General features: G+C 33.8%; 2 protein-coding genes across 2 annotated transcripts; one reads left to right on the forward strand and one right to left on the reverse strand.

Moving 5' to 3' along the window:
* Nucleotides 1-839: 839 nt before the first annotated feature.
* Nucleotides 840-9,947, reverse strand: LOC132706501 (phosphoglucomutase). Its single transcript, XM_060677854.1, has 10 exons — nt 9,656-9,947; nt 9,319-9,568; nt 7,154-7,235; nt 6,884-7,089; nt 6,263-6,419; nt 4,789-4,985; nt 3,505-3,659; nt 2,191-2,626; nt 2,006-2,134; nt 840-1,136 (listed from the first exon to the last, which is right to left on the reverse strand). The coding sequence occupies exons 2-10, from the start codon at nt 9,562-9,564 to the stop codon at nt 1,047-1,049; spliced, it is 1,698 nt and encodes a 565-aa protein (XP_060533837.1). The 5' UTR covers nt 9,565-9,568; nt 9,656-9,947; the 3' UTR covers nt 840-1,046.
* A 9,150-nt stretch (nt 9,948-19,097) lies between these two features.
* On the forward strand, nt 19,098-21,403 carry LOC132706227 (uncharacterized). Its single transcript, XM_060677435.1, has 3 exons — nt 19,098-20,201; nt 20,275-20,465; nt 20,879-21,403. Exons 1-3 carry the CDS (start codon nt 20,133-20,135, stop codon nt 21,120-21,122), a joined length of 504 nt encoding a protein of 167 aa, XP_060533418.1. The 5' UTR covers nt 19,098-20,132; the 3' UTR covers nt 21,123-21,403.
* The last annotated feature ends 1,661 nt before the right edge of the window (nt 21,404-23,064 follow it).

The following is a 23,064-nucleotide window of genomic DNA, read 5'->3' on the forward strand; positions in this document are numbered from 1 at the left end:
GGATTGATTGGACGACACCAATTGTTTTAAACGGCTCACTTAATTGTTGAATGAACCACTTTTTGCAAAAAAGGTATTATTTTCGCATTAACATGTTACAACTGAAGAGCGCGTTAATGTAGTTTATTTCGTTTTAGCTTGTAACTACAGTAGAAATTGGAAATTTAAATTACATTAATTACAATATTTATTCGGCAGCACGGAAAGAAGCAAATTTGGTCGGTTCAGCAAATTCACGTGCGATGAATCGCAATTTCGAATTTCAACAATGAATGTAAATGCAAGTGACACATAAAACCAAACTGAAATTAACACTGATTTTGATTTCGTACCGTTATTATAAAGTAAAAATATACCCGTACGTGTTGTGGAGATTATATAATATATTTCTGTCCCGTACCTTTTCAACATTAAAAAAAGGGATGATGTGCCATAGATGTTCTGATACTTCGCACTGGGCAATTTCTTTATATTTGTTCTATTCTATGGATTTAATTGATATCCATAGATTTTGGATATTTACAAGATTTTTGACCTTTATCAAACATTTGATAAAGACACAGTGTTGTCGAAACAATTGTCATGTCAAAATATATAATTTCGTGAAAATCTTAACTTTTAGTTCCTATTTATTTTGATAAATGGATTTTCATCAAGTAAAAGTTTCCTCAGTTCAAATAATACCTGAATTATTCATCAGTATTATCCTAAGCAGCAAAAATACAAATTCCTAGATTCTTTTTGTCCCAACATCAATGCGGAAAGGAAAAATGTACAAAATTTACGCAAAACTTGCTACTTCTTTAAAAATTGCGTGTGTTGGCAAGGATAGAGGGGAATTCTAAAAGAAAATGAACTTTATTTCCAAAAAAAAAGGAAACAATAAAACGTTTAACATATTCGGAAATAAACAACAACACTTTTCTTTTTTGCTTAAAACGTCGCAATAAATATATTAAATAACCGGCAAATGAAAGAACCACGTAGGAAAATTATTCGGAAGCTGGAACGGCGAAAGTTACGTTCTGGTACCGCCCACAATCGTCTTATGTGATGACGGTCGGTTCCTCCCGCCCCGTAAACTTCTTCAGCTGGGATATTTGCAAGCCGATGTCGACCAACGGCTTCAACATAACCTAAAAAAGAAACGTCTCTCTCGTAAGCGCGAACACGAGTTGGGCGTCTTATTTATTGAATGGGCACTAAAATTTTATGGGATACTAGTATCGGGATAATTAGAAAAAACCTAAAATATTTTACCCTCAAAATTGAGGGTTCAGGAGTTGATGGGAGGCACGGCGAAACGGTAGCACCTACGGGGAAACCGATTTCGGCATCGTGTTCGGGACGAAAAATTATATACGATTCGACCTCAAAAAACTCTCCCTTTGAGTTTTTCGGTTTTTTTTTTTGAGCAGGCGGGTGCTTCAATCGAGACGCGGTTCGCTGCGTTCGATTCCGGGGGGCCCTGTACTACGTCTGGGGGAGGAAAAAAATAATCGGCCCGAGGTAGAAGTGCCTATACTTGGGCATGTTTCTGAACCTCGATGCCGATAACCCCGTCTGTGGATTTTTTTTTGAGTTGAAGTTGAAAAAGTTTGCTATCTCCGAAGTGTTTGGGCCGAATCGGTTCGAATTCTATTTGTTGGAGGGGTTTTTCGGATCGATCAAGAATCGCGACTCCTCAAAAACTTAAAAATAGCTCGTTCTTTAGGGCCGGGCTTGGATGCTCGCTGACGAGGCGTCGTTGATTCTAGGAGGTTCGCATTGATACCGAAGGTAGTCGACTTCGCGTCCTTTCGGCCCCTAGCGAAAAATTCCTCCTCCTCCCAAAAGGGCGGGGGGGGCGTTGAGAAGGTCGAAAAGAAGACGTGCCTTTTTTATTTTATCGGATTGCGCGTTGCGCGACCTCCTCAAAGAACCTCAATATTCAATCAATATTCCCCCCATCAGGCTTTCTGAAGGACTGTTTCCCAACCGGCCACCGCGACTCACGTCTCTTTACCTGAGCGTCGGATAACACGTTCTCCTTCTCGTAGCATTCGATGTAAACCCTAACCGTGGCGCCGCTGCTACCTGTGCCCGACAACCTATAAATCAACCTGGAACCGTCCTCGAACAGTATCCTTATACCCTAAAACGTGACTGGTTATATGCCGATCGAATCCTCGGTCCCGCTAATACTAATACTTGATTCTTGGCGACGGAATTGTCGATCGGGTCGACGTAGGAGAAGTTGTCCGCCTTCTCGACCTTGTACGTTTTGTTACCGGCCGAGTAGCTCTTACCGACGAGGGTACCGCTCGCAATCAACCCCTCCAACTGTTTCATCATCTCGTTGGCCGGTTGCGTCTCGCACTCCTCGTAATCGTACCGCGTGAAGTAGTTTCGACCGTAAATTTTCCAATGCTCCTTGAGTATTTCCTCGACGCTCATGCGTTTGTGTTCGATGACCGAGAGCCACGCGAGCACCGCCCATATACCGTCCTTTTCGCGGATATGGTCGGACCCCGTACCGAAGCTTTCTTCGCCGCACAGGGACAGCCGTCCCGCGTCCATCAGGTTTCCGAAATACTTCCAACCGGTCGGCACCTCGAATATTTCTTTACCGAGTTTAGCGGCCACCCTGTTTATTTACAATTGATCTTTATATTTTAACTGCTAATAAACCAGAATATAAACACTAAATGGAATAATTGTAACGGACGTATTTTGATAAGTAATGTGTGAATCCAAATAATAAAATATAAAAAAAGTTTATAATTTCTGTTATTGTTATTACTGCAGACATATCTCACGTACAATAATTTCCCAAAGCCCTATAGGAAATCCTCTATAATATTAATTACGTAACTTAACATAACCTAACATAGTTGAAACGGGTGAAATATTTTTTTAGAACTTTAAGCAAAGCTTTAGTGTTACAAATGTTGTAATCTTTTGCACCAGCTTGTATTAATAACTATCAAAATTGCTAACTACAGATAACTGACATAACTGACCGGCCAAGTCAAAACAGCAGCTTAATGATTATAGTTTTCTCAAAAGTAACTTTACCCACAGGTGTGTACTTTTATTTGAGTAAAAATTTTATTTTTGAAGATGATGGATTTTTTTGGTTGTGAAGGATATCGAAACTTGGTTCTCATTTCTTGTTTTTCTAAACCTGTTTTAATTTATCCGCAATTCTTATTACCTTATCAAGTTTGTTTAAAAAAAAAAAAAAAAAACATGCGCCAACCTGTAAGTTCGTCCCCCAATAAAAAAAAAAGGCAAAAAAGTTCGTATTTATTTGGTTGGGAAATGCTTAGATTAGAAGAAAGGAGAAATAAATATTAAAAAAAACATTATTTTTTTTAGGACCAAGTATTATAATGCTTTATAAAATATGTTTTGTCAATTTTCATGATTTTTATTCGTTCGCTCGAAAACGAGATTAAAAAAAGTTCTAGTTGCTTATTCAAAGTAAATATCAAACAATCCAAAAAAGTCAGTGCTCCCTACCTGTCGACTGCAGCAGCTGTGGGCATGGACCTAGCGAAGCCGTGTATACCGTGCTTCTTAAAGTACGGTATACACTCCAGGTTGTTGGCTAGCACTGCCAAACTGTCGCTCGGGGTGACGAAGAATGCGTTCTTGCCGAGGATCATGTTGCGGTCCTTAAAACAGACAAATCGACACATGATACTGAGAGCTTCGTAATTTACATGATACAAATTAACGAGCAAATCTTTATCTATTAAGGCGAATTCAAATTTTCCAATAATTATTAATTACCTAAATAATGATAATTAATTAATTACTGACCTTATTTAACTAATAATAACTGCAAAAACCTTTGACAGATATTAGACAACCCGGATACTATAACATCTGGTCCGACTAATGACGTGCCATTCGAACGGACAGAAAACTGCTGCCAAAATACAACACTTTTGAAAAGTTTCATCTTTCATATATTATTATACAATAAACTCCCTCAAACATCTGATCAACTAGTTTTAAACAAAACTTGGGCAACACATTTCCTATTTAGAATTTTTCTTTTTAAATTTTACTTGTTACTTTCGAAAAATCGATGAAATCTCGTTGATTTTTTAAAAATGTACAGGTAATTTGCAAAAAAACGAGAATGAGAAAATAGCTAAACCGTTCGAATTGAAGGTTTTTACATGTTGTACAGGATGTACAAGACATTAAGTGCTATATTAAGAAATGTAACAGGTGATCTAAATTTGCAGCTATCCACTTCAAGTTAGGCAGAGAGGTAGTAGTCCACACCGAAATTTAAACAGTTGAAACTGGACGGATCGAAATTTGTTTTAGGTAATTTTGACTCCCAGCAAAAAATTATTTTCTCGAAAACTGTATACCCGATTTGCAAAATCTTTAACTAGGAGACGGGAAAGAACATTTTTTCGATTATATACAGGGTTTTAAAGGTCCCTAAAAATTGCTCTTTTCCAGAGCAAATTATTTGTCTAAATTAAAATTTCAACAATTTTTGAGTTATATACAGCGTCTGTTGTTTTGGGACAAAAATTCTAAAATATCCTGAAAATATGTTTTTTTATTTTTGGATAAATTATTGGACGTGACTTTGAAGTTTGAAAATCCCTAGTATGAAATATTATAGTTTGTTCCAAAAATGCTAAAGTCGTTTAAGGTCGAAGTTGTTTAATTACCGTTTGGTTTGTAATTCAATCGTTCTAACGAATATTTTTGAGATTCGCTCATCAAATTATATCGATTCAACAATTCCCTGTATGAAATGAAAAGTCGACTCACCCCGTCGCCGTCGAACGCGGCCCCGAAGTCGTAATTGTTGTCTGCTTGGAGCTTGTCGACCAAATCCTTAGCGTAGGTCAGGTTAGGATCCGGATGGATCTCGCCGAAGTTGTCCAAGGGGACGATCCGGCAGACGTTGTTGTCGGGCGAAGCGCCCAACTCGTCAACAAAAATGGCGCGGACGTAGACCCCGGTCACTGAAAACGAAACACCCAGAAATAAAACGCAAACTATAGCGCTCTCTGATTAGTTGCTCATCAAGAATGATTAATGTTGATTACTGCTTCACAGAACGGAGAAACAAGCAGAAGAATAAGTCTTTGCGGGAGAAACTTTTCCTAACCTAAAAATCCTCCGATGCAACGCTGGGAGCGATTAATTCATTTTAAGTTTTGGTCATGTTCAGTGGCTGTTTGTATATTTGTAGTTCCACAGAAAATATTTATAAAATTATACAGTTATGCACTCAATCAACATAAATGTTATATTTTGCTAACCAAAACCAAAGAAACACTTTAACTCAACAACCAAATCATTTTATGTATTTGTGCAAAATAAAAAGGGAACAGAATGTATTAGCAGAATGTTTAGTAGAAATGGAAATAAATAGAAAACAAAAAAAGAACTTCAACTCGGTAACACCTTAACTCATCCTTTTTATATAATTATTAAAAAAAAGATTAATGAAAGATAAAGGCAAAAGTTAGTCAGAAGGATTGATTTTTATGTATTGGTGCATTTTTTAGGTTTTAGTTTTGCGTAATCAGATCTAGTTTAATAAGTAATGACAACCTTTCAAATTTTTTTCATCACATTTAGTCGGGACAAGTTTTTTCTAAATTCCAAAAATAACTTGCTCAAAAAAAATTGGGTGAGATAATAACACATACGCACCTGTAGTCTGTGAGAGGCATTTTTATGTTTTTTTCGAGTATTTCAATGATTATGAGCCCCTTTTTATATATGAAAATCTTAAAAAGCTTTATTCAACCAAAGATTAAGATTTTTCAAATATAAGTGAAAAAAAAAAGTCCCATGCACAAAATGATACTTCCAACTGGAAATATTCTATGCATAAAGTCAATACATTTCAATGGAGAATGCTGCCAACTGATAAAAAAGAGTTTTTGAGTTGTTTGCAGTACTTGCAGTTTCAGTTTCTGCCAAGTGAAAGGACTACTATATGCATTTCGGCGATATTTCATAGTTCTGAGGCGGAAATTCTTACACTCCAGTTTATTTATTCAATTTCTCTGTATATTTCACCTTCAACTGGCTTTCCAGTACTTCAAAAAGCTGAAGAAATCAGGAAAATGCAGGATCAGGCTTGTTACACTGATACATATTGCAGAGTCCTCTTTTTTAAAGATCTAAATATATATTTTTGTTATTTTTCTTTTTATAAAAGACATTTATTTTTTCTTTTGCAGTTTTTACATGTAGATATGTAACCACTTTTATACCTATTACTTACCGCCATTCATTGAATCGAGGAGGATGTTGAACGGGGGCGTCGACTCGGTACCGCGGATCAGCGCTCTGAGCTTGTTGAAGTCAAAAATCTCCTTCATGAGGTTCACGTAGTTCTTGGTTGAATCGATTATTTCTACTGTGAAGTCTCTGCCCTCAACCTAAGCGACCAACGCTATTTTACACAATAGTTTTAGGTATGAAGTGAAAAATTTTCCACCAAGAAATTTCTCAATCATTCAGAAGAGACATTTTTTTTTTCTCTTCCGATTGGTTGTATTTCTTTATGGCTGTTTAGTTGTGTTGTTAGTGTGACTTAATCCTAAAACTCAGTTTTTCTTGTGTGAATTGCCCTAACTCCGAAGTCTATTTGTGATTTAACATAATATCAGGTTTGTTTTAGTTGGGGCGTTCAATTGAATTTTGAACAATACCCATTTTAAGAATTAATTCAAAAGTTTAGTCAATTTAAAGGACAAATATTACCACAAAAGGCACACATGTACTAAAACAGGTACCTGTAAATAATCAAATTCTAATTTGAGCTCTGACACTTCACAACAAAAGTTTGATTCTTAGGTTATAAAGCACAGTAACGGGCACAAAGAAATAATATCACACGTACGTTAAATTTACTAGTTCCCAAAACATCGATAATCCGATCAGTTTCCAGTGCGGGCGTAATTTTGTACTGTTTTATTTTTCTGGTCAAGTCGTAGATCCTATCGGTGATGTAGTCGGGGGCGGGACCCCCGTTCTCGATGTTATACTTGATCCCGAAGTCATGTCGAATACCGCCGGGGTTGTGGGACGCTGTTAGCACGATACCACCTGAAAAAATCACCCCGAGCGGTTTAAATACAAATCACGCCTAAATGACTGTCTCTCCGTATACCTAAAACTTTTTGTTGCCTAATGATCGCCGACACCGCGGGCGTCGAATATATTCCCAAATGTCCGATTATCAATTTGCTGACCTGCAAAAAAATGTCATTTGACAATTTTTCTTTACAAACAAGATATAAATCTTCCGATCCAAGGTTAAATCATGAACTATGGGTAGGCATAAAACTAAAGTTTCGCTATTATCTGTGACCTCAAATCAAAAATAGTCAGCAGAGAATTTTCGAAATGGATGGGGATCATAAAAGCTATTACCTGAATTTTGTAGAATTGTTATCTAAGACCATAAACTATATTGGCACTTATTTTGTTGTCTTTGGTTAACAATATAAAATAATAATTGAAATATAAGTTAAGTTAATTAGGTACAGCAACTTTTGTACAGATGATTTTCAATTCGACGTCGATGTCAGTTCGTCGAGTTGAACAAATAGTTAGGACTCGTAGCATCACCAAACATTACCAGCCTACGACGTAACAGCTGATTTAATCAGGGTGAATTTTTTATTTTGCCATCTATTGTTATTGATAACTCTCTAAACATCGATTGGACAAAGTTATCTCTCTTTGTGCGAAAAGCAAAGTTAAACCTTTGTTCCAGAAAATAGACGATTGACTTTTAAGTTAATATAAGCCAGCATATCAATTTGAAGTTATTGAGAGAAACCAATCAGAAAGTACCAAGGTAAGAAACAGGCATTAAGTACATTATTTTAGCGGCTTCCCAACAAATAATAATCAAGCTGACAATTTTCCAGTCACGTCCCTCATTTTTACATATGAATTCTTTATCACTGACAGAAAATCCCATGATTTGTCGGGTGACCATAAAAAGCAACGTTGTTTAGGTAAAACCCAAATACACATTCATTGTATTTCAATTTCCACACCTAACAAAGATACCAGTGGAAAAAACATTTCTCATAAAATAGTTACACAATATTGCAAGATCTACCTTTCACTCATTTATTTTTTAAAAAATGTCACTTGATTTTATGAATATCTTAAACGTTAGAATTTACTAATACTGTTTCACGCATGTAGCTGCTAGATATACAGAGACCCTGCCTATGCCGATAATACATAAATTTTTGAGGCGACGATAAAAAAAGATGAAACGTCTTCATATGCGCATGCGCGGTGATTTGAAATCTCGTTTTCGACCAGTAAGACTCCGCGATAACCAACATGGCTGCTGACAGTTCGTCAATTGGACAGGTTTCAGTATAGATGTTTAGACGTAGCAGTATTTTTTAAAAATATGCCCAGATCTCGTTAAATGTTCTGGCAAATATGAGTTACGAGTGTGGAGATCGCTGTTTGGAAAGGAGATAGTGCAAAAAGCAGGTTAGTTCGTGAAATTTAGTGCATGCGCAGATGATTATTCCCATCTTTACAAAAAAACATCATTGCCGCGCCAGGCGCGTCAATTTTTAGGATATTCTAATAGCTGTGAGGATTCACAAATAGGTCAATATTCAACATAGAATTTCCGTGAAATGCACAGACTTTTTTTATGCGTCTGATATAATACATCATTTTTTTATGATACATTTGAGCTGGTATAGCATGTTTTTCTTAATATTGAGTATTTTTTTAAATGTTTTCCCAGTCATCTGATAGTAGGTGTATCCAGAATAAATTGATTTCAATTAATTTCAATTTTAACTAATTTTTGACAATATGGCGATTGTATTCTGTTTTCTAAAATAGGTAATTTACTGACTGTTCACTTTTACTTCTTAAAAGCTCGCAACGAACTCTTATCAAATAAGGTCAAATGTTACTGTTGATAATAAGAGAACTATATCTATTTTTGCAGTCCCTATTTACATAACAAAATAAATTAGTTTGTTTATTTATTAACATTTGGTGAAAGAAAACTGATTTTAAAGTCTAACAAGTAACAGTACATAAATTTCAACTAACTAAACGATGGACTTTAGAATTAATGCAAATAAGGAAATTAATTGATTTTTAATTGAATTTTACAAGCAGTTTTTAAACTCAAACTGGAATTAAAAATGAATCCATAAATCGATACTATTGTATGCAAAAAAAAGATTATATGCCTAAAAACTTTTATATCAATAAGAAAAATTGATATTTTATTTGTACATAAAATTATATACATACATGATGGTTAAATTGACCTACCTCATTGGCAGAAGCAATTCTTATGATGGTATTAATCGCGGGTTTGGAAAAGTAGCGACCATCTCCTCCAACTACCAAGGTAGCGCCCTTAACTTTATCTCCCAGAGCATCGAGAATGCACTGGATAAAGTTCTCCGTATAATTTTTTTCCATAAACACTTTTACTTTTTTTCGCAAACCGCTGGTGCCCGGCTTTTGATCGTCGAACGGGGTCGTCTCGACGACTACCGACTGTAGGGCCGCCATCCCGCTGTAGAAATAAGTTCAGCAAATATTTGGATTTAAAAAATAATGTGCTAACTAGTTAGCAGAGTAAATCATATGAAGTGCGACTAACCTACAACCAGCTGACTTTCGGCGACGATTAAGAGATAAATTGATATAAATTGAAGTCAACTAATCCCGCACTTTGAAGATAAATTTCGAAAAAACACGGACAGTGTACGATTTGAAGGTTATATTTCGCAGTGAAGAAATTTATCACAGGACGGTGTAATCTGCGTCTTGCGACCGTCCCGCTCGCTTACGTCGCGCAACTAGCCTCTTATCAGATGGGTAATTTCTATAAATTTCTTAAAGAATACGACAAAAATCGGTACCCGTTTCAAACTTCTCAATGACATGGAAGGTCAATCTACGCGCATTTCATTCGAGTTGGCCACGAACACCCCGTCGCGCCATCACACGTAGGAGCCTGAAACTACGTTTTTTTTGAATGTGTTGTGTTGCAGACTTCTTTATGGTGATAACGGCTGGCGCATACACCATTCTTTCACAGACAATCTACGCTCAGAAGTAATGAATCACCAATGCTTAATAAATGTCTAAGCGCGCAAGATGTGATTAATTTCTCGTACAACCGTATCGTGTTTTCGAACGCTATCGGTAGCGTTTTCTTATATCGTAAAACCACATGTTCGCCACATTACGCTAATAGCTCTGTCTCAATTTTACGCGCCTCCTGTAGACATTCACACATTAGGCTCTATGTTTGTTTCTTTTTACCATGCGATTCTGCGCGTACCAGTGCCGTACCCTTTGGGTCTTCGAAATCGATTGCGTTGTTTCGAACTATACGTATCTTAAAATCGCCTGGCAAGCGGTGTGATTATATTTTGAAAAGGAAGGCACTCACAAAAATAAGCACACGCAGACAAAGTGTTGCTTCCGTAGACTGAAATCGTTAAGGGTTGCGATTCTGTTTCGGACGCCGCCACTGACTATTTTTTGTAAACCCGATCTCCAAATGCTCTGGAAAGACAAGTACCAAATATTAAAATCTGTTTCAAACGGTTTAAAAAATTTGGTTAGTTGGTTGGTCGGTCCGTAATGTTGAAATGTCGATTTAGACTTAAGTCGAAAAGTCGAAGCTACGTATTTACGTGTACGGGAGAGAAGGAAGGAAGACTTGAAGAAACGTGAGTGTTTTGACAGATTTTGTTTTTACCCCACGCTCCCACGATCCCTGTTAAATGCAGGGTGCCATCAAAATGGTGTAAAGAACTCCTCAAAAAAGTCCCTATATCTACGGATGCATCGTATCCCGATTTCAAGCTTAGGTCAATAGACGCCGACGCGTTTGTTTTAAACAAAACACCCTGTATATAATTGCTTTTTTCATTTTTTTATTATGATTACTTTACCTTGACTGGAGAGTACTTGTTAAAATGCATAGAAATAATTACTTTTAAGAAGACCGCAAAGTTCATACGCTCATAATTTATACCTATTTAGTATATCGAACTCAAAAATAGTGATACCGAATCGTAAGAGTTCCGCAAATTCACTCAGTTTTTTTGGGTCAAAAGTTGTTTTCTTCATATCCAGTCGCTACAGACCAATGGTAGCCACTTTTTCGATGGCCATTTTGTGGGTAACTTTTAACTCTTAATAGGATGGTAGTTGTGAACTTAGGTTCACAATGTCTCGAAGCTACCAAAAAAAAGCACGCCCCTTAATTCTATAGATATTAAAGAACGAATCTGTTTTTACATTTTAGGTATACCTATTTTTTTTTTTGGTACTATCTACTACTGGAAAAATTAGGACGTCAATGAGAAAACCCAATCTTGAAGTACGTTGACAAAATAAAAAAATATCAGACTCAAGCAATTACTATGATATTTGATTTTGATTTGATTTTTCTTGGTTAGTTTATGTACATTAATAATTGCAAATAATTAAATTTACGGAAGTTTTTAAACATTTACCTTTACCTGTAAAAAAAACATTTTTTTATAAAAAATATTAAAAAATTAGGTTATTTTTGAAAACATTTTAAAATTTTATGGGCAAAAAGTTGTTTCTTTTTCAGTTTCCTACAAATGCGCATGTTTTCAATAGAATCAAGTGTTTTACTTTAAATTTATTTTAAACACTCAATTAAAAAGAAACTTCAAATGCATTTATAGCAATAGTCTAGTTCAATTTAAAAAAATCCTCTTTAAATTGTAATATAAGCGGTTTGATATACTAAAAAAATAGAATTTAAAAAAAATATGAGAAAAAATAAATTTGTAGAAAACCGAAAAAAAAACAACTTTTTCGGATAAATTTTCTTAATGTTTTCAAAAATAATATAAGTTTTTCATGTTCTTTTACAAAAAATGTCAGTTGTGACAGGTGAAGGCAAATGTTTATAAATTTGCTAAATTAATAATAATAATAATAATAATAATAATAATTAATAATAATAATTAATAATAATAATAATAATAATAATAATTAATAATAATAATTAATAATAATAATAATAAAAATAATAATAATAATAATAAACGACTTTTATTTTAAATAATAGCATAACAAACCTACAATACAGAGACCAATTAGTTGTTGACGTTAGTTGACGTCCTATCCCAGGTACCAATTTTTAAAGCATAGTTATAACAAATGCATGAGAAAAACTTAAACGAAAACGGATAAAATCTCTAAAGCAAATTCTGTAGACGCAGTAATTCTTTCTTATATTTAATTTTAAACATATTACAATTTAAATTTACCAGGTTCTTAGGTATTGAATTATAATGTTTTACGGCGTTACGCGAAAAACTGCTACGAAAGATGGCATTCCGATGATGAGGAATTGTTTAGCCCTTACATTCGTGTGATATATTTCGCACCTAAACACTATTCGTTTCCGAATCGATCGTTTATAGTCTTTGTTAAAAAAGTACAGAAATGTAGTCTTCTATGAGACTCCATCTTAAGCCACTCAATCTGTTTATAAAAATTAGAAATATGATCACATTTTCTTAAACCATACACAAGAGTGAACACACTGGTTTTGAATTTTTTGAAATGGTCACTCACTTTCATTATCTAAACAAAAGCCATATACAAATTTACAATAATTAAAATTTGACACGACAAGGACTCGAACTAGTTTTTCTTAAAATTTGTCTACTACTGTATAATTTTTTTTTGCCGTATATGTCCTTTGAAATATGCTTTTTAAATGTTCTTTAAATGTTAGCTCGCTATTTAAACGAATACGAATTAAGGACAGACCCGGGCGAGGGCAAGCTGTAAGAATGAAATATTTCCGAACAGGTCCGTACTTTGCTTAGAATTTAATTATTTGGGTTTTGTTAGGAAAGAGACAATATTTATTTATGTATTTATGTTTAAATCTAAAATAAAATTACAAATTATTTTTATTACCTACTTAAATTACTTAAAATTATTCACATAATATATCAGTATCACTATCGCTATCATTGCCTGTTCTAATTATTATTTGTTCTATATTATTTGCAATATGGGTATACGATTGTTCTGCTTTTTCTATATGTTTAACAAAATTTGCCCAACTTTGTGGAGGGATGTTAAAAACTTCGGTTTCTATAAGTTTGAGGACATTGGATTTAACACATTGTTACGAGGAATGCCAGATTTGGGATTAAATATACAAGGTGGAAGCCTTAAAATTGTACGCCCTAAATTATTTTGCATAATTATCACAAAGAACCTCAATTAATTGCTTGTTGGTATAATCTTCGTGAAAATAAATGTGTTATTATACATGTAGTTTTGGATTGTTGGTTTTGTGTCACATGAGGAAGGGGTTTTAATCAACTGTGTACTGTGATAACTTGCATTGTCCATTACTATTAGTCAGCATCGCTTCTTTTTTTCCTCGATGAAATGGGATTATCCACAATTTTCCATACAGTTGATGTTGGAATTTTCGTCAATGTGACCGTTTCTTCTAAAGTTGCTTGCTTGCTGAAATGAAAAAAAAAAACATTGAGAAGTTACAGAGCGCAGGAAGGATCTAACCAATGTGCACTGCTAGAATTCTTTAAAAATTTGTGGTACTTACAGTACTTTCGCTAATAGTTTTTTTATTTACAGAGGTAGGTTTAGGTTTTTCATTCTGTTATATCATTAAGTGGGTACTTAACGCAATTGTAAACATTAATTAAAACCATGGTGTGATGTTATGTGTAAGAATAAGTATAGAAATCAGCAACCAGATTCGTCTGGGCGCTGCACTCTTGCCTTTTCTTGTAATTTTTCTTGTCGAAATTATCAGAATAAAGTATATTATTATTATTATTATTATTATTATATTATTACCGACCACCTGAATTTAAATTCCGAAAATTTTGTTGCATTTTTTTATATCTTATATCTATGAACACACCATACCTTTTGCGCTAAGCGATTGATTTCGGCATGCAATGAGTGTGAAGATGGCAAAGCAAGCCTTATTTTGTATTACGTTTTTCATGGTCTATCTATAATATGTATCCATCCCCAAGTGTTTATACCGTTTCTAAGGTTATCGAGCGAACGAATGTTATGCTTAAATATTCAAATAAAATAATAATCCTGTTATTACAAGTGTTTCGAAGTTTCGGATAAAAGCAAAGGCGTTCCCGCACGAAACATGGGACACCACTTCCTCTATTTATCAGCAAGATATGAGAAACGCTTATCGCATTTCGCGCCTGCCCAAAGGAATTCGTTGCGGTGGTCTTTATTTTTGCTCGATTTTAATTGCGGTTCGAAAAAAAAAATGCTTGATTTTTAGACGTTTTCCCGGAGTTTCCACAACACCGACGAGGTAGTGAAAATTCTAGACTTTCTGTTCATTTTATTGTCACCTTTTTTTTTTTCTAAAACTTATCGGTAGTTTGTTTTAATGAATTCCGGTGTTATTCCGAAATGATCTAAACGCGTTTGTAGTTGCCGAGGTTTTAATACAAACGAAAATAATATAGACCTCGATTTAAAAGCCTAGAATTTTTCCTTGGTGTTTGTTTCGATCATTTTTCATCATTTTAATATTTAATTGAGTTTTGTTTACATTTTAAAAATATTCGAGAAGTGTGCATTATCTCAGATGCGGTTTTAGTGCGTTAACTTTTTTTTTGTTTTTCAGATACAGGGCTTTTTCGAAATTTTGCATTTTAAGGTACCTTCGGTGCTTTTTTTTATAATTAGGTTATAATAAACTTACCATTGAGGTACATTCCGTATAAGAGAAAAGGTTTGAAAGTCATCGGACCCTATAGTGTCCATTTTTCGTTATTATTGCCGGGTATCTCAGTTATTATAACAGATAGAGCGATGTGGTTTTCGAAATACTGTGTTCGAATTTCGTGAAACAAAAGATAGGGGTTTTAAAACAATTCTACCGGGCTTTGTATAGAGTAAAACAGAAAATTTGGCCATTTTAGTTACCTTTTGTATTTTAAACACCCCGATGATAAAACGTAATCTTATAGATCTTTTTACGTAGAACCTATTGGCGTACTCAGATTTTTTGCAATTTTGATGATATGAGCTGTTTTTTTAAATGAAACGATCTGTATATTTTTAAGAACATTCTAGAAAATACTTATATTCTATCCTAATTTATTATTTATTTTTATTTTTTCTATTTATTATTATTACGATTATTATTATTAGAAAAAATTAAAACAGAATATAAAAAAATTTAAACATTAAAAGACTTGCACAAATTGATTTTCATCAGCTTTCAGACATTTTTCGCATCTTTCATTTTTGAAATTTATTGTAGAATGTTAGGGTAGCCAATCAACAGGTGCAAATATATACACTGTTTTTTTTTATATTCCCTTACTATTATACATTTTTAGAAGCCATTGCAAGGTTGTATCTCAAAACTTACACTACGTGGTAGACCAGTCATCCTCGTCTAAAGAAGAATTCGTTAATTATTCGAAAACTGTCTGGCAGCTGGTGGAAATCCATTTTCTTCCCGTGCATCCCTGTCCCTTAATGCCCATTCAGACATTTCGATTCATTATGCCCACTCGTCTTCACATCCTCCCCTAAAAGAGCCATTGTACTTTCGAGGGAATACAGTACAGTCAGCAGAGCTCTTGATGGTGGTAACTGGTTAGGAGATGAATTGGAGAGAACTCCAATTCATCTCCTAACCAGTTACCACCATCAATCAGTTTGAAATCAGTTTGAGCATAAGATTCCGTTTTCATACATGTTTTCAACAAACAAAGGGGAAATGAAATGGTCAAATTTGCAGTTTCAAAAACAAAGGCAGCTTGCAGATGCATCGTTTTCAAACATCTATTTCGTTTTTAAATTTATAGGGATAGTGGGCTATGACTTATTATTACAGTGTTTGTTTTCAAAAACAAAGGCAGCTTGCCTTAATTTTGATCGTTCTCAAACATCTATTTCGTTTTTGAATTTATAGGGATAGTGGGCTACGACTTATTATTACAGTGCTTGTTTTCATAATCGATTCAAAAATGATTTTTTTTCTTGTCAACGTTCTCCTCGCGAGCAAAACGACAGCGATAAAAGCGACGTTATCATCAGAAACCATACATCCTCTTTGGACAGCGTTTGGTGCGTTGCCTATATTCCTGATATAAATACATACGCTGCCAGTACCGCCTTTTCACTTATTTCCCGGGGTCGTAGTTGGTGGACTTGGTGCGTGGATTTGTGGTGGATTTCGTCGATTTTCCACTTTTCCAAGGTGAGTTTTATGAAAAGGGCGACGCTTTAAAAAGTAAAAAATGTACCGTTATTTTTTACGAACCATTTTGATAATTTTATACTCTGGCCTGTTTTCTATTTTCTGAAACCAACTAAAACGCACCATACATAACAATAAAATTGATAATATAAATTCATACAAAAATTAACCACATAGCAACAAAATAGCACGGTATAAGTACAACAAGCAATTATTATAAAATAGCCAGAACAAAAATTTCAGATAATGTATAGAATTATATATTTATTTTTGATCTTATGAAAGCATTAAATGTTATGTTGTGCCTTACAGAAAATATTTGCCTTGGCAATATTACATTTCAGAGTTACAGCCTTGCAGTGTTTTGTACTATCTCAAATTCTCTTCCTGTACAGTTGGACATTCTGAACAATGAAGTTGCACAATACTGCAAATAGTAAAGTAAAAATTTTTGTATAATTGTAAAAATTTTATCTATTCTCGATGTAAAACCCCCTTTGTGCGAAAATATTCTCATTGCATAATCATTGCGATTATTTTAAATATGTTGCTAATATTATACAACTAAATTATTATTGACTTAAATCTTATATCTAAATTATATATATATATATATATATATATATATATATATATATATATATATATATATATATATATATATATATATATATATATATATATATATATATATATATATATATATATATATATATATATATATATATATATATATATATATATATATATATATATATATATATATATATATATATATATATATATATATATATATATATATATATATATATATATATATATATATATATATATATATATATATATATATATATATATATATATATATATATATATATATATATATATATATATATATATATATATATATATATGTGTGTGTGTGTGTGTGTGTATTTAGATATAAATTTAATAAAACCTACTAGGAACGTATAGTTTTGAATGCTGTTTAAAGTATTTTTTGAAAATAAATTTTATACATCCGTTCATTATTATTTAAATCGTTGTTATTTAATATAATAATATTTCTTCAAAAATAAATGTTGTTTTGTTCATGCACTTCGATCTACATAAAATTTAAATATGTATATCGATATTTCTTTAAAAATAAGTACTAATATTAGTGCATTACAAGATAAAATGTTTTTAAAGAAATGATTGCCACTTATATCTCCAGGTTTTTTTCAAATAAATATGCAACATCAAATAGAAGTTTCATTTAAGATCGCGCATCAAGTCCAGTTTCTTTCTTGTGATATTTGCAAGAGTCGCGTTTTTATTTTTTAACTTTGCTTACAGAGCGGACAATGGCGTTGCAGAGCGATGGCGTAAAATAAATGCGACAGGGCTCTTCACGAGGCAGATTAGCGTGCGATTGACTTTGGCTAGCTGCCTGCTGAAGACTCTACCGCAAAAACGACCACCCAACAGAATACGCCACCCCCTTCGACTCTATGGACGTACAGGAACCTGTCGCTGTAGGGCTCATCATTGGGCGGCTTTCCGTATTTTTAACCGGCAGCTGCCTTTTGAAGAGCGTTGCTGCGAGGTTCAAAAGATCCGAGAAACCATCGTTATCTATTAATTTATTTATCAGAACGACGAAAACGTCTTGATGTTCTTTTGTTTTCTTGATCTTGATAATTTTTCTGCTTCAACCATGCATGTAGTTCGCATTTCAAAAAATATTTTTGAGACAAAAAAAAGTTACGCCTTCGGCAACAAAACTCCCGATATGTCGGCAATATTGTAATCCAGTTTAATAAAAATAAATATGTGAAAATTTCAGATAAAAATGGTTATTTAAAGAGAAAAAATGTTTTTTTTTTGTTTAATGCTAATTTAACTTTATTTAAGCGTGCGCGTGTTCTTTAATGTGTCAGTACTGAGGGGCGTAATTTTTAAGATCATTTTAAGAATAAAGTTTCATCTCCTAAACCTCTTAAATTTCTTGAGCGGTAAAGTAAAGTAAAAGTAAAGCTTGACTAAAATAATTGCAATGAACGGGCTGACTAGTTAATTATTTTTAAACATGCAAATCTAATCAATTTAGAGTAAATTATAGGTTATAAACGTCATTGTCAAATCACTTTTTGTTAATGGTCTCTCATTTCTAGTGTTTCGTTAGATGAATTTAATTTTTTGCAATTTAGTTTTTAAATTTTCTGTTTATTTGATGAGTTAGTAACTAGGTGCACTTGTCACGTGTCTTGCTCGATAGACCGGCGATGAGGTATTATACCTAAATAAATATAATATAATAATATAATATATAATATATCGATAATGGCCATCAAACTCCAGACTTTGAGACAGACAATACCTTCAGCACATTACACTAAATCATTTTTTTAGAAACTATACTGTAACTGTCTATAAATCATTTTGACACTGTAGATCCTAACGTTTTTTTCACAGCGTTTGCCAATGATGTTTCATATTTTATTTCGGATATCTCTGATACAGTTCTTCAAAGTGTTAAGTTTATTTAAAAAACTTAATATGTAGTTGGATCATTGGTCAGTTTCTTTAACTCATCAAAAACGGCGCTCATACGATTTTATGACACACAAAAGAGTGTTAGTGAATCGGAAATTAAATTGGATAACGAAAAGATCCCTTTTAGCGATAATATATATATATATATATATATATATATATATATATATATATATATATATATATATATATATATATATATATATATATATATATATATATATATATATATATATATATATATATATATATATATATATATATACAGTATATGCTTTACTGCGAAACATATTGTGAATATCTTATACCTAGAGTCGATTATCAATTTTCGAACACCTAATTCAGGTTTATTTTGCAAGTGTCGAGGTAACGTAAGGTAAAGGTGTTTGTTTTTGGGCTTTTACCACACTAAGGTTGATTTTTGTGGCTCAAAAAAGGTGCACACGTGCATTTAAATGGAAGAAGTTCTTCGTAAATTTAATCACGAAATAGAACTTTGTTCTTTCAACTCATCAATGTCAACTTGCAATTATACCATGGGTTACCATCTCAAAAATGTCTATTCAGTTCGTCTATCTTATCAAAACTTTCTGCTGATAGCCTCGAAAATTATTTAAACAGTTCAAAGTCCTTTGCAAATTTGTTTTTTATCAATTTTAACCCCCCTTATTATTATTTTCTAGCTTTCAGCAATAAGAGCAAGGGCAGTCTAATTCTTGTATAGTTTTTACTTTTCCTTAGAACAGATTGGGGCTTAAACATTTCCAAATGAGGACAGTTATGAATAACCACTGATCCAAACAACAAAAAAGTCAAATACTATGGAGTCTGTTGAAAAAATTTATTGTCAGTGTAAAAATAGGCTAGTATTAAGAAATTTTACATGTCCTATGTCACCGTTCGATCGAAATAGAAGTACTGTATTGTATATTGAATATGCCATTTCAGATAAAGATGCAGCAGTCAGTAAATTAAATTTATCGCTTCAGGGTATTTCATAAGTAATCGTCTAGACTCGATAGGCGGGGGCATTTCGGATCAAAAAGTCCCCAAAATGTGTTCCGGCCCTAACTTTAGTATATTCGATATAATATGGCCGTTTAATTTTAAAAAATACCAACAGTTTTGTGGACCTGATAGCCCGCCGCTGCATCTCGCATTGCTGTATGAGTAATAATAATCTACGAGTAAAGGAGCCTCGAAACTTTTGTTTATAAAAACGGATAAGATAAGATAAATCTTAAATGCAAAAAATCGTGATTATCCGTGACAAGTTTAGGCGTATAGGTGCTCGACAATGGCTGTGGTTTCCTTCAGAATCATTCCCCTTTGTTTGGTGATGTTTTACTTTTGCTGGGCATACGCGGTATGTACCGAGAGGTTATATTTTTCTCGGGTTTACATTTCCAATCGCGGTTTTTGCTCAATGCAAAATTTAGGTAGAAAATTCGGCGATCACTGACGACGACGAAGACACGAGTGAAACCAGCGTGTGGTACCAGTTAATGACGACGCTGGAGGGGGTAACGGGTTTGAATAGTTTAATTCCCTCCTATACGGTGACACTTGCCTGCGAAAATATAACGAAATGCACAATCGATCCCAAGGGTGACTTGATTTGGGAAGCCAGGTAAAAACTAACTACTATATCTATTTCAGGGATGTATAGAATACCGGGCGCCCCATTTTGGATTTATCTTCACATTGCGCTACTTTTTCGAAAGACAAGGTTGCCGTTTACAACAATTTCATAGCCATTGTAGTTTTTAAGATACATTTTTGAAAATGTAGTATTTTGCGACCCCCTGCTCGAAAAAGTTAAAAAAACATCCTTATAGATTTTTTTTAAACTCTTTTTATGTACATCATAATATAAATTTAATAAGTCTAATTAGTTGGCAACTCACTGTTCTCTGCCTTTAAAAGATGACAGACGAAAGTGTCCCTTAACCTCAATTTGCAACAGTAGAGGAAGTTGATGGGAACGACCCAAATGACAGATGTTCAAGCTCATTAAAAATGTTTTTCATTCATTTTGTACAGGCAGGAATTATACGACAGTTTCTTCTCGTTCAACCTTCCCGATGAACAAGCCAGTTCGAGTATCGACGGTTGTCTAACGACGAACACTGAAAAAGAGGCCTACCAATCGTGCATGAATGACGTCCGAATGCGGATGAACACGTACGTGGTCCTCAACTTCGAGAAATATCTGACAGATCGGCTCAACGCTGGCTGCGACCTAACCGAAACGAATTGCTACGAGTTGCGAAAATCTGCAGTATAATTAAATTGATCAATAAATATTCAGATTAAAGATTTTTGTTTAGCAACATGTGTAAAAAGTCGCTATACTTTTCCAGGTCTAGCAATAATTGTTTTAAATTTGTTTTAATAGTGTATTATGGCGAAAAATTTAAGTTAAGTTAAAGTTTAGAAGATACACGCCATTTAGTCACGAGTTTGCGCACATTTTTATTTTTATTTTTATTTATTATTTTTATTATTTATTATTGTTTATTACATGAGCAAACTGTCAACATTTAAAAATAAAGATCTAATACACTGTTTCAGGCGTTTATTAAGCACGTCATTTTATAACAACACGTAGTCTATAACCACGCGTCAAGTGCGGTCTGCCAATCACAGGCGTCAAATGTTACTATTACAACTGCACAAAACACATACAGGGTGGCCGGTTTAATAGGGAGCATACTCGAAATCTATGAGTGTTATAAAAAAAATGATGTTTGTATTTTTCTATGTTTTTTGAAGTTTCACTCAATTAGATACAGGAAGGTGAAATAAAGTTACTTTTTTTTTTTTAAAAAAGGACGCCATATATTGTATATGTTTATTATATTTTATAATTATCATTTGCGAACAACGAAGACGAATGCACCGTTGTTAGTGAATATTTTCGCAATTCAGGTTATATTGGAAAGGTTTTTGATATTGAAATTTGTACTGGTAATTGCAATTTAAAATTATATTTTTTCAAATATTTCGCGGGCTCTGTATTATAGACAAAACCTTAAACTCTCTCTCGACACGGTTTACGATACTGTTCATATCAAATCATCACATCTTTAAAAGTTTTTCATTTATCGCCAATAATTCACCTACAAAAGCGGAAATTTCTAGGATCTATTCGAATTTTTTGCCTACAAACGAGGTACCCTGTATCTAACTGTAATGTACGAAATAGAGGCTATAGCCCTGGATCTCCTCGGTATCCTGGAATCCGTCAAGGGCCAAAGTTGCAAATATGTGCCAAATATGAAGTCGATCGCTTCAAATTTCGGATACTTATCGTGTTTCATAGCAAGGTCCAAAAAACAGTCGAAAATCGCGAAAAAAAGATGAATACCGGAGTCGGATCAGGGCCTTTTCTTATAAGCTTATGTGCCTCGTGGAGGGTTAGAAAGGAGGCAAATTTCAATTATGTAGCTTCAACGGTTCCAAAGTTATTCAGGAAAAACCAAAAGACGAGAACGGAGAACGGACAAACAGACAAAAAAAATTTTTTTCGGCGGTGATCATGTCTGTACCAACGGCGATCCCATAGGACTTATCGTTATCGAGATATACAATTTTTATACGAGTAACAAGATTGCTTTCGAAAAATCTTCACTGGGCGGGGTAAGTTCGTAGCGCGTAGCGCGAAGCAACTTTTTATTTATCGTGCTCCTGCGGACCACTATGGAACTTTCGCAAAATCGATGTAATTTAATTGTGCATGCACCCCGTATAAAATGACCTTCACATCTCGTGGAACTTCAAAGTTACAGCAAACATCGATAAATATCAAAATTTGCACAAATAATACCGTTGTCGAATGATATTTTTTCAAATATCTCGCGCCCTGTATCATTGACGAATCCTGAAACTGTTCAAATAAAATTATCCCATCTTTAACGGTTTTTCATTTATCGCCACTAATTTTGCCACAAAAACGGAAATTATTAGGATATTTTAGATTTTTTGCCCATAAACGACACACCGCGTATGTGATACAATCATTGTTCGAAGTAGAGGTTATAGCCCTGGCTTTTTTACGCGTCCTGGTTCAAGAATCTTTTAAAAATAGTAAATGGTTTTCGAGAAAATAAGTTTTTTCTGAAACCATCCAGTACGCCGTAATAATCACTGACGTCATGGCGTCTTGACAGCTCCCGAAATAGCGATTTCAATGTGGATTTTTTCAAATATCCCGCGCGGCGTATGTG

The sequence above is a fragment of the Cylas formicarius genome, unplaced genomic scaffold, assembly GCF_029955315.1.
Source record: "Cylas formicarius isolate icCylForm1 unplaced genomic scaffold, icCylForm1.1 PGA_scaffold_8__14_contigs__length_24414737, whole genome shotgun sequence".
Classification (NCBI taxonomy): Eukaryota; Metazoa; Arthropoda; class Insecta; order Coleoptera; family Brentidae; genus Cylas; species Cylas formicarius.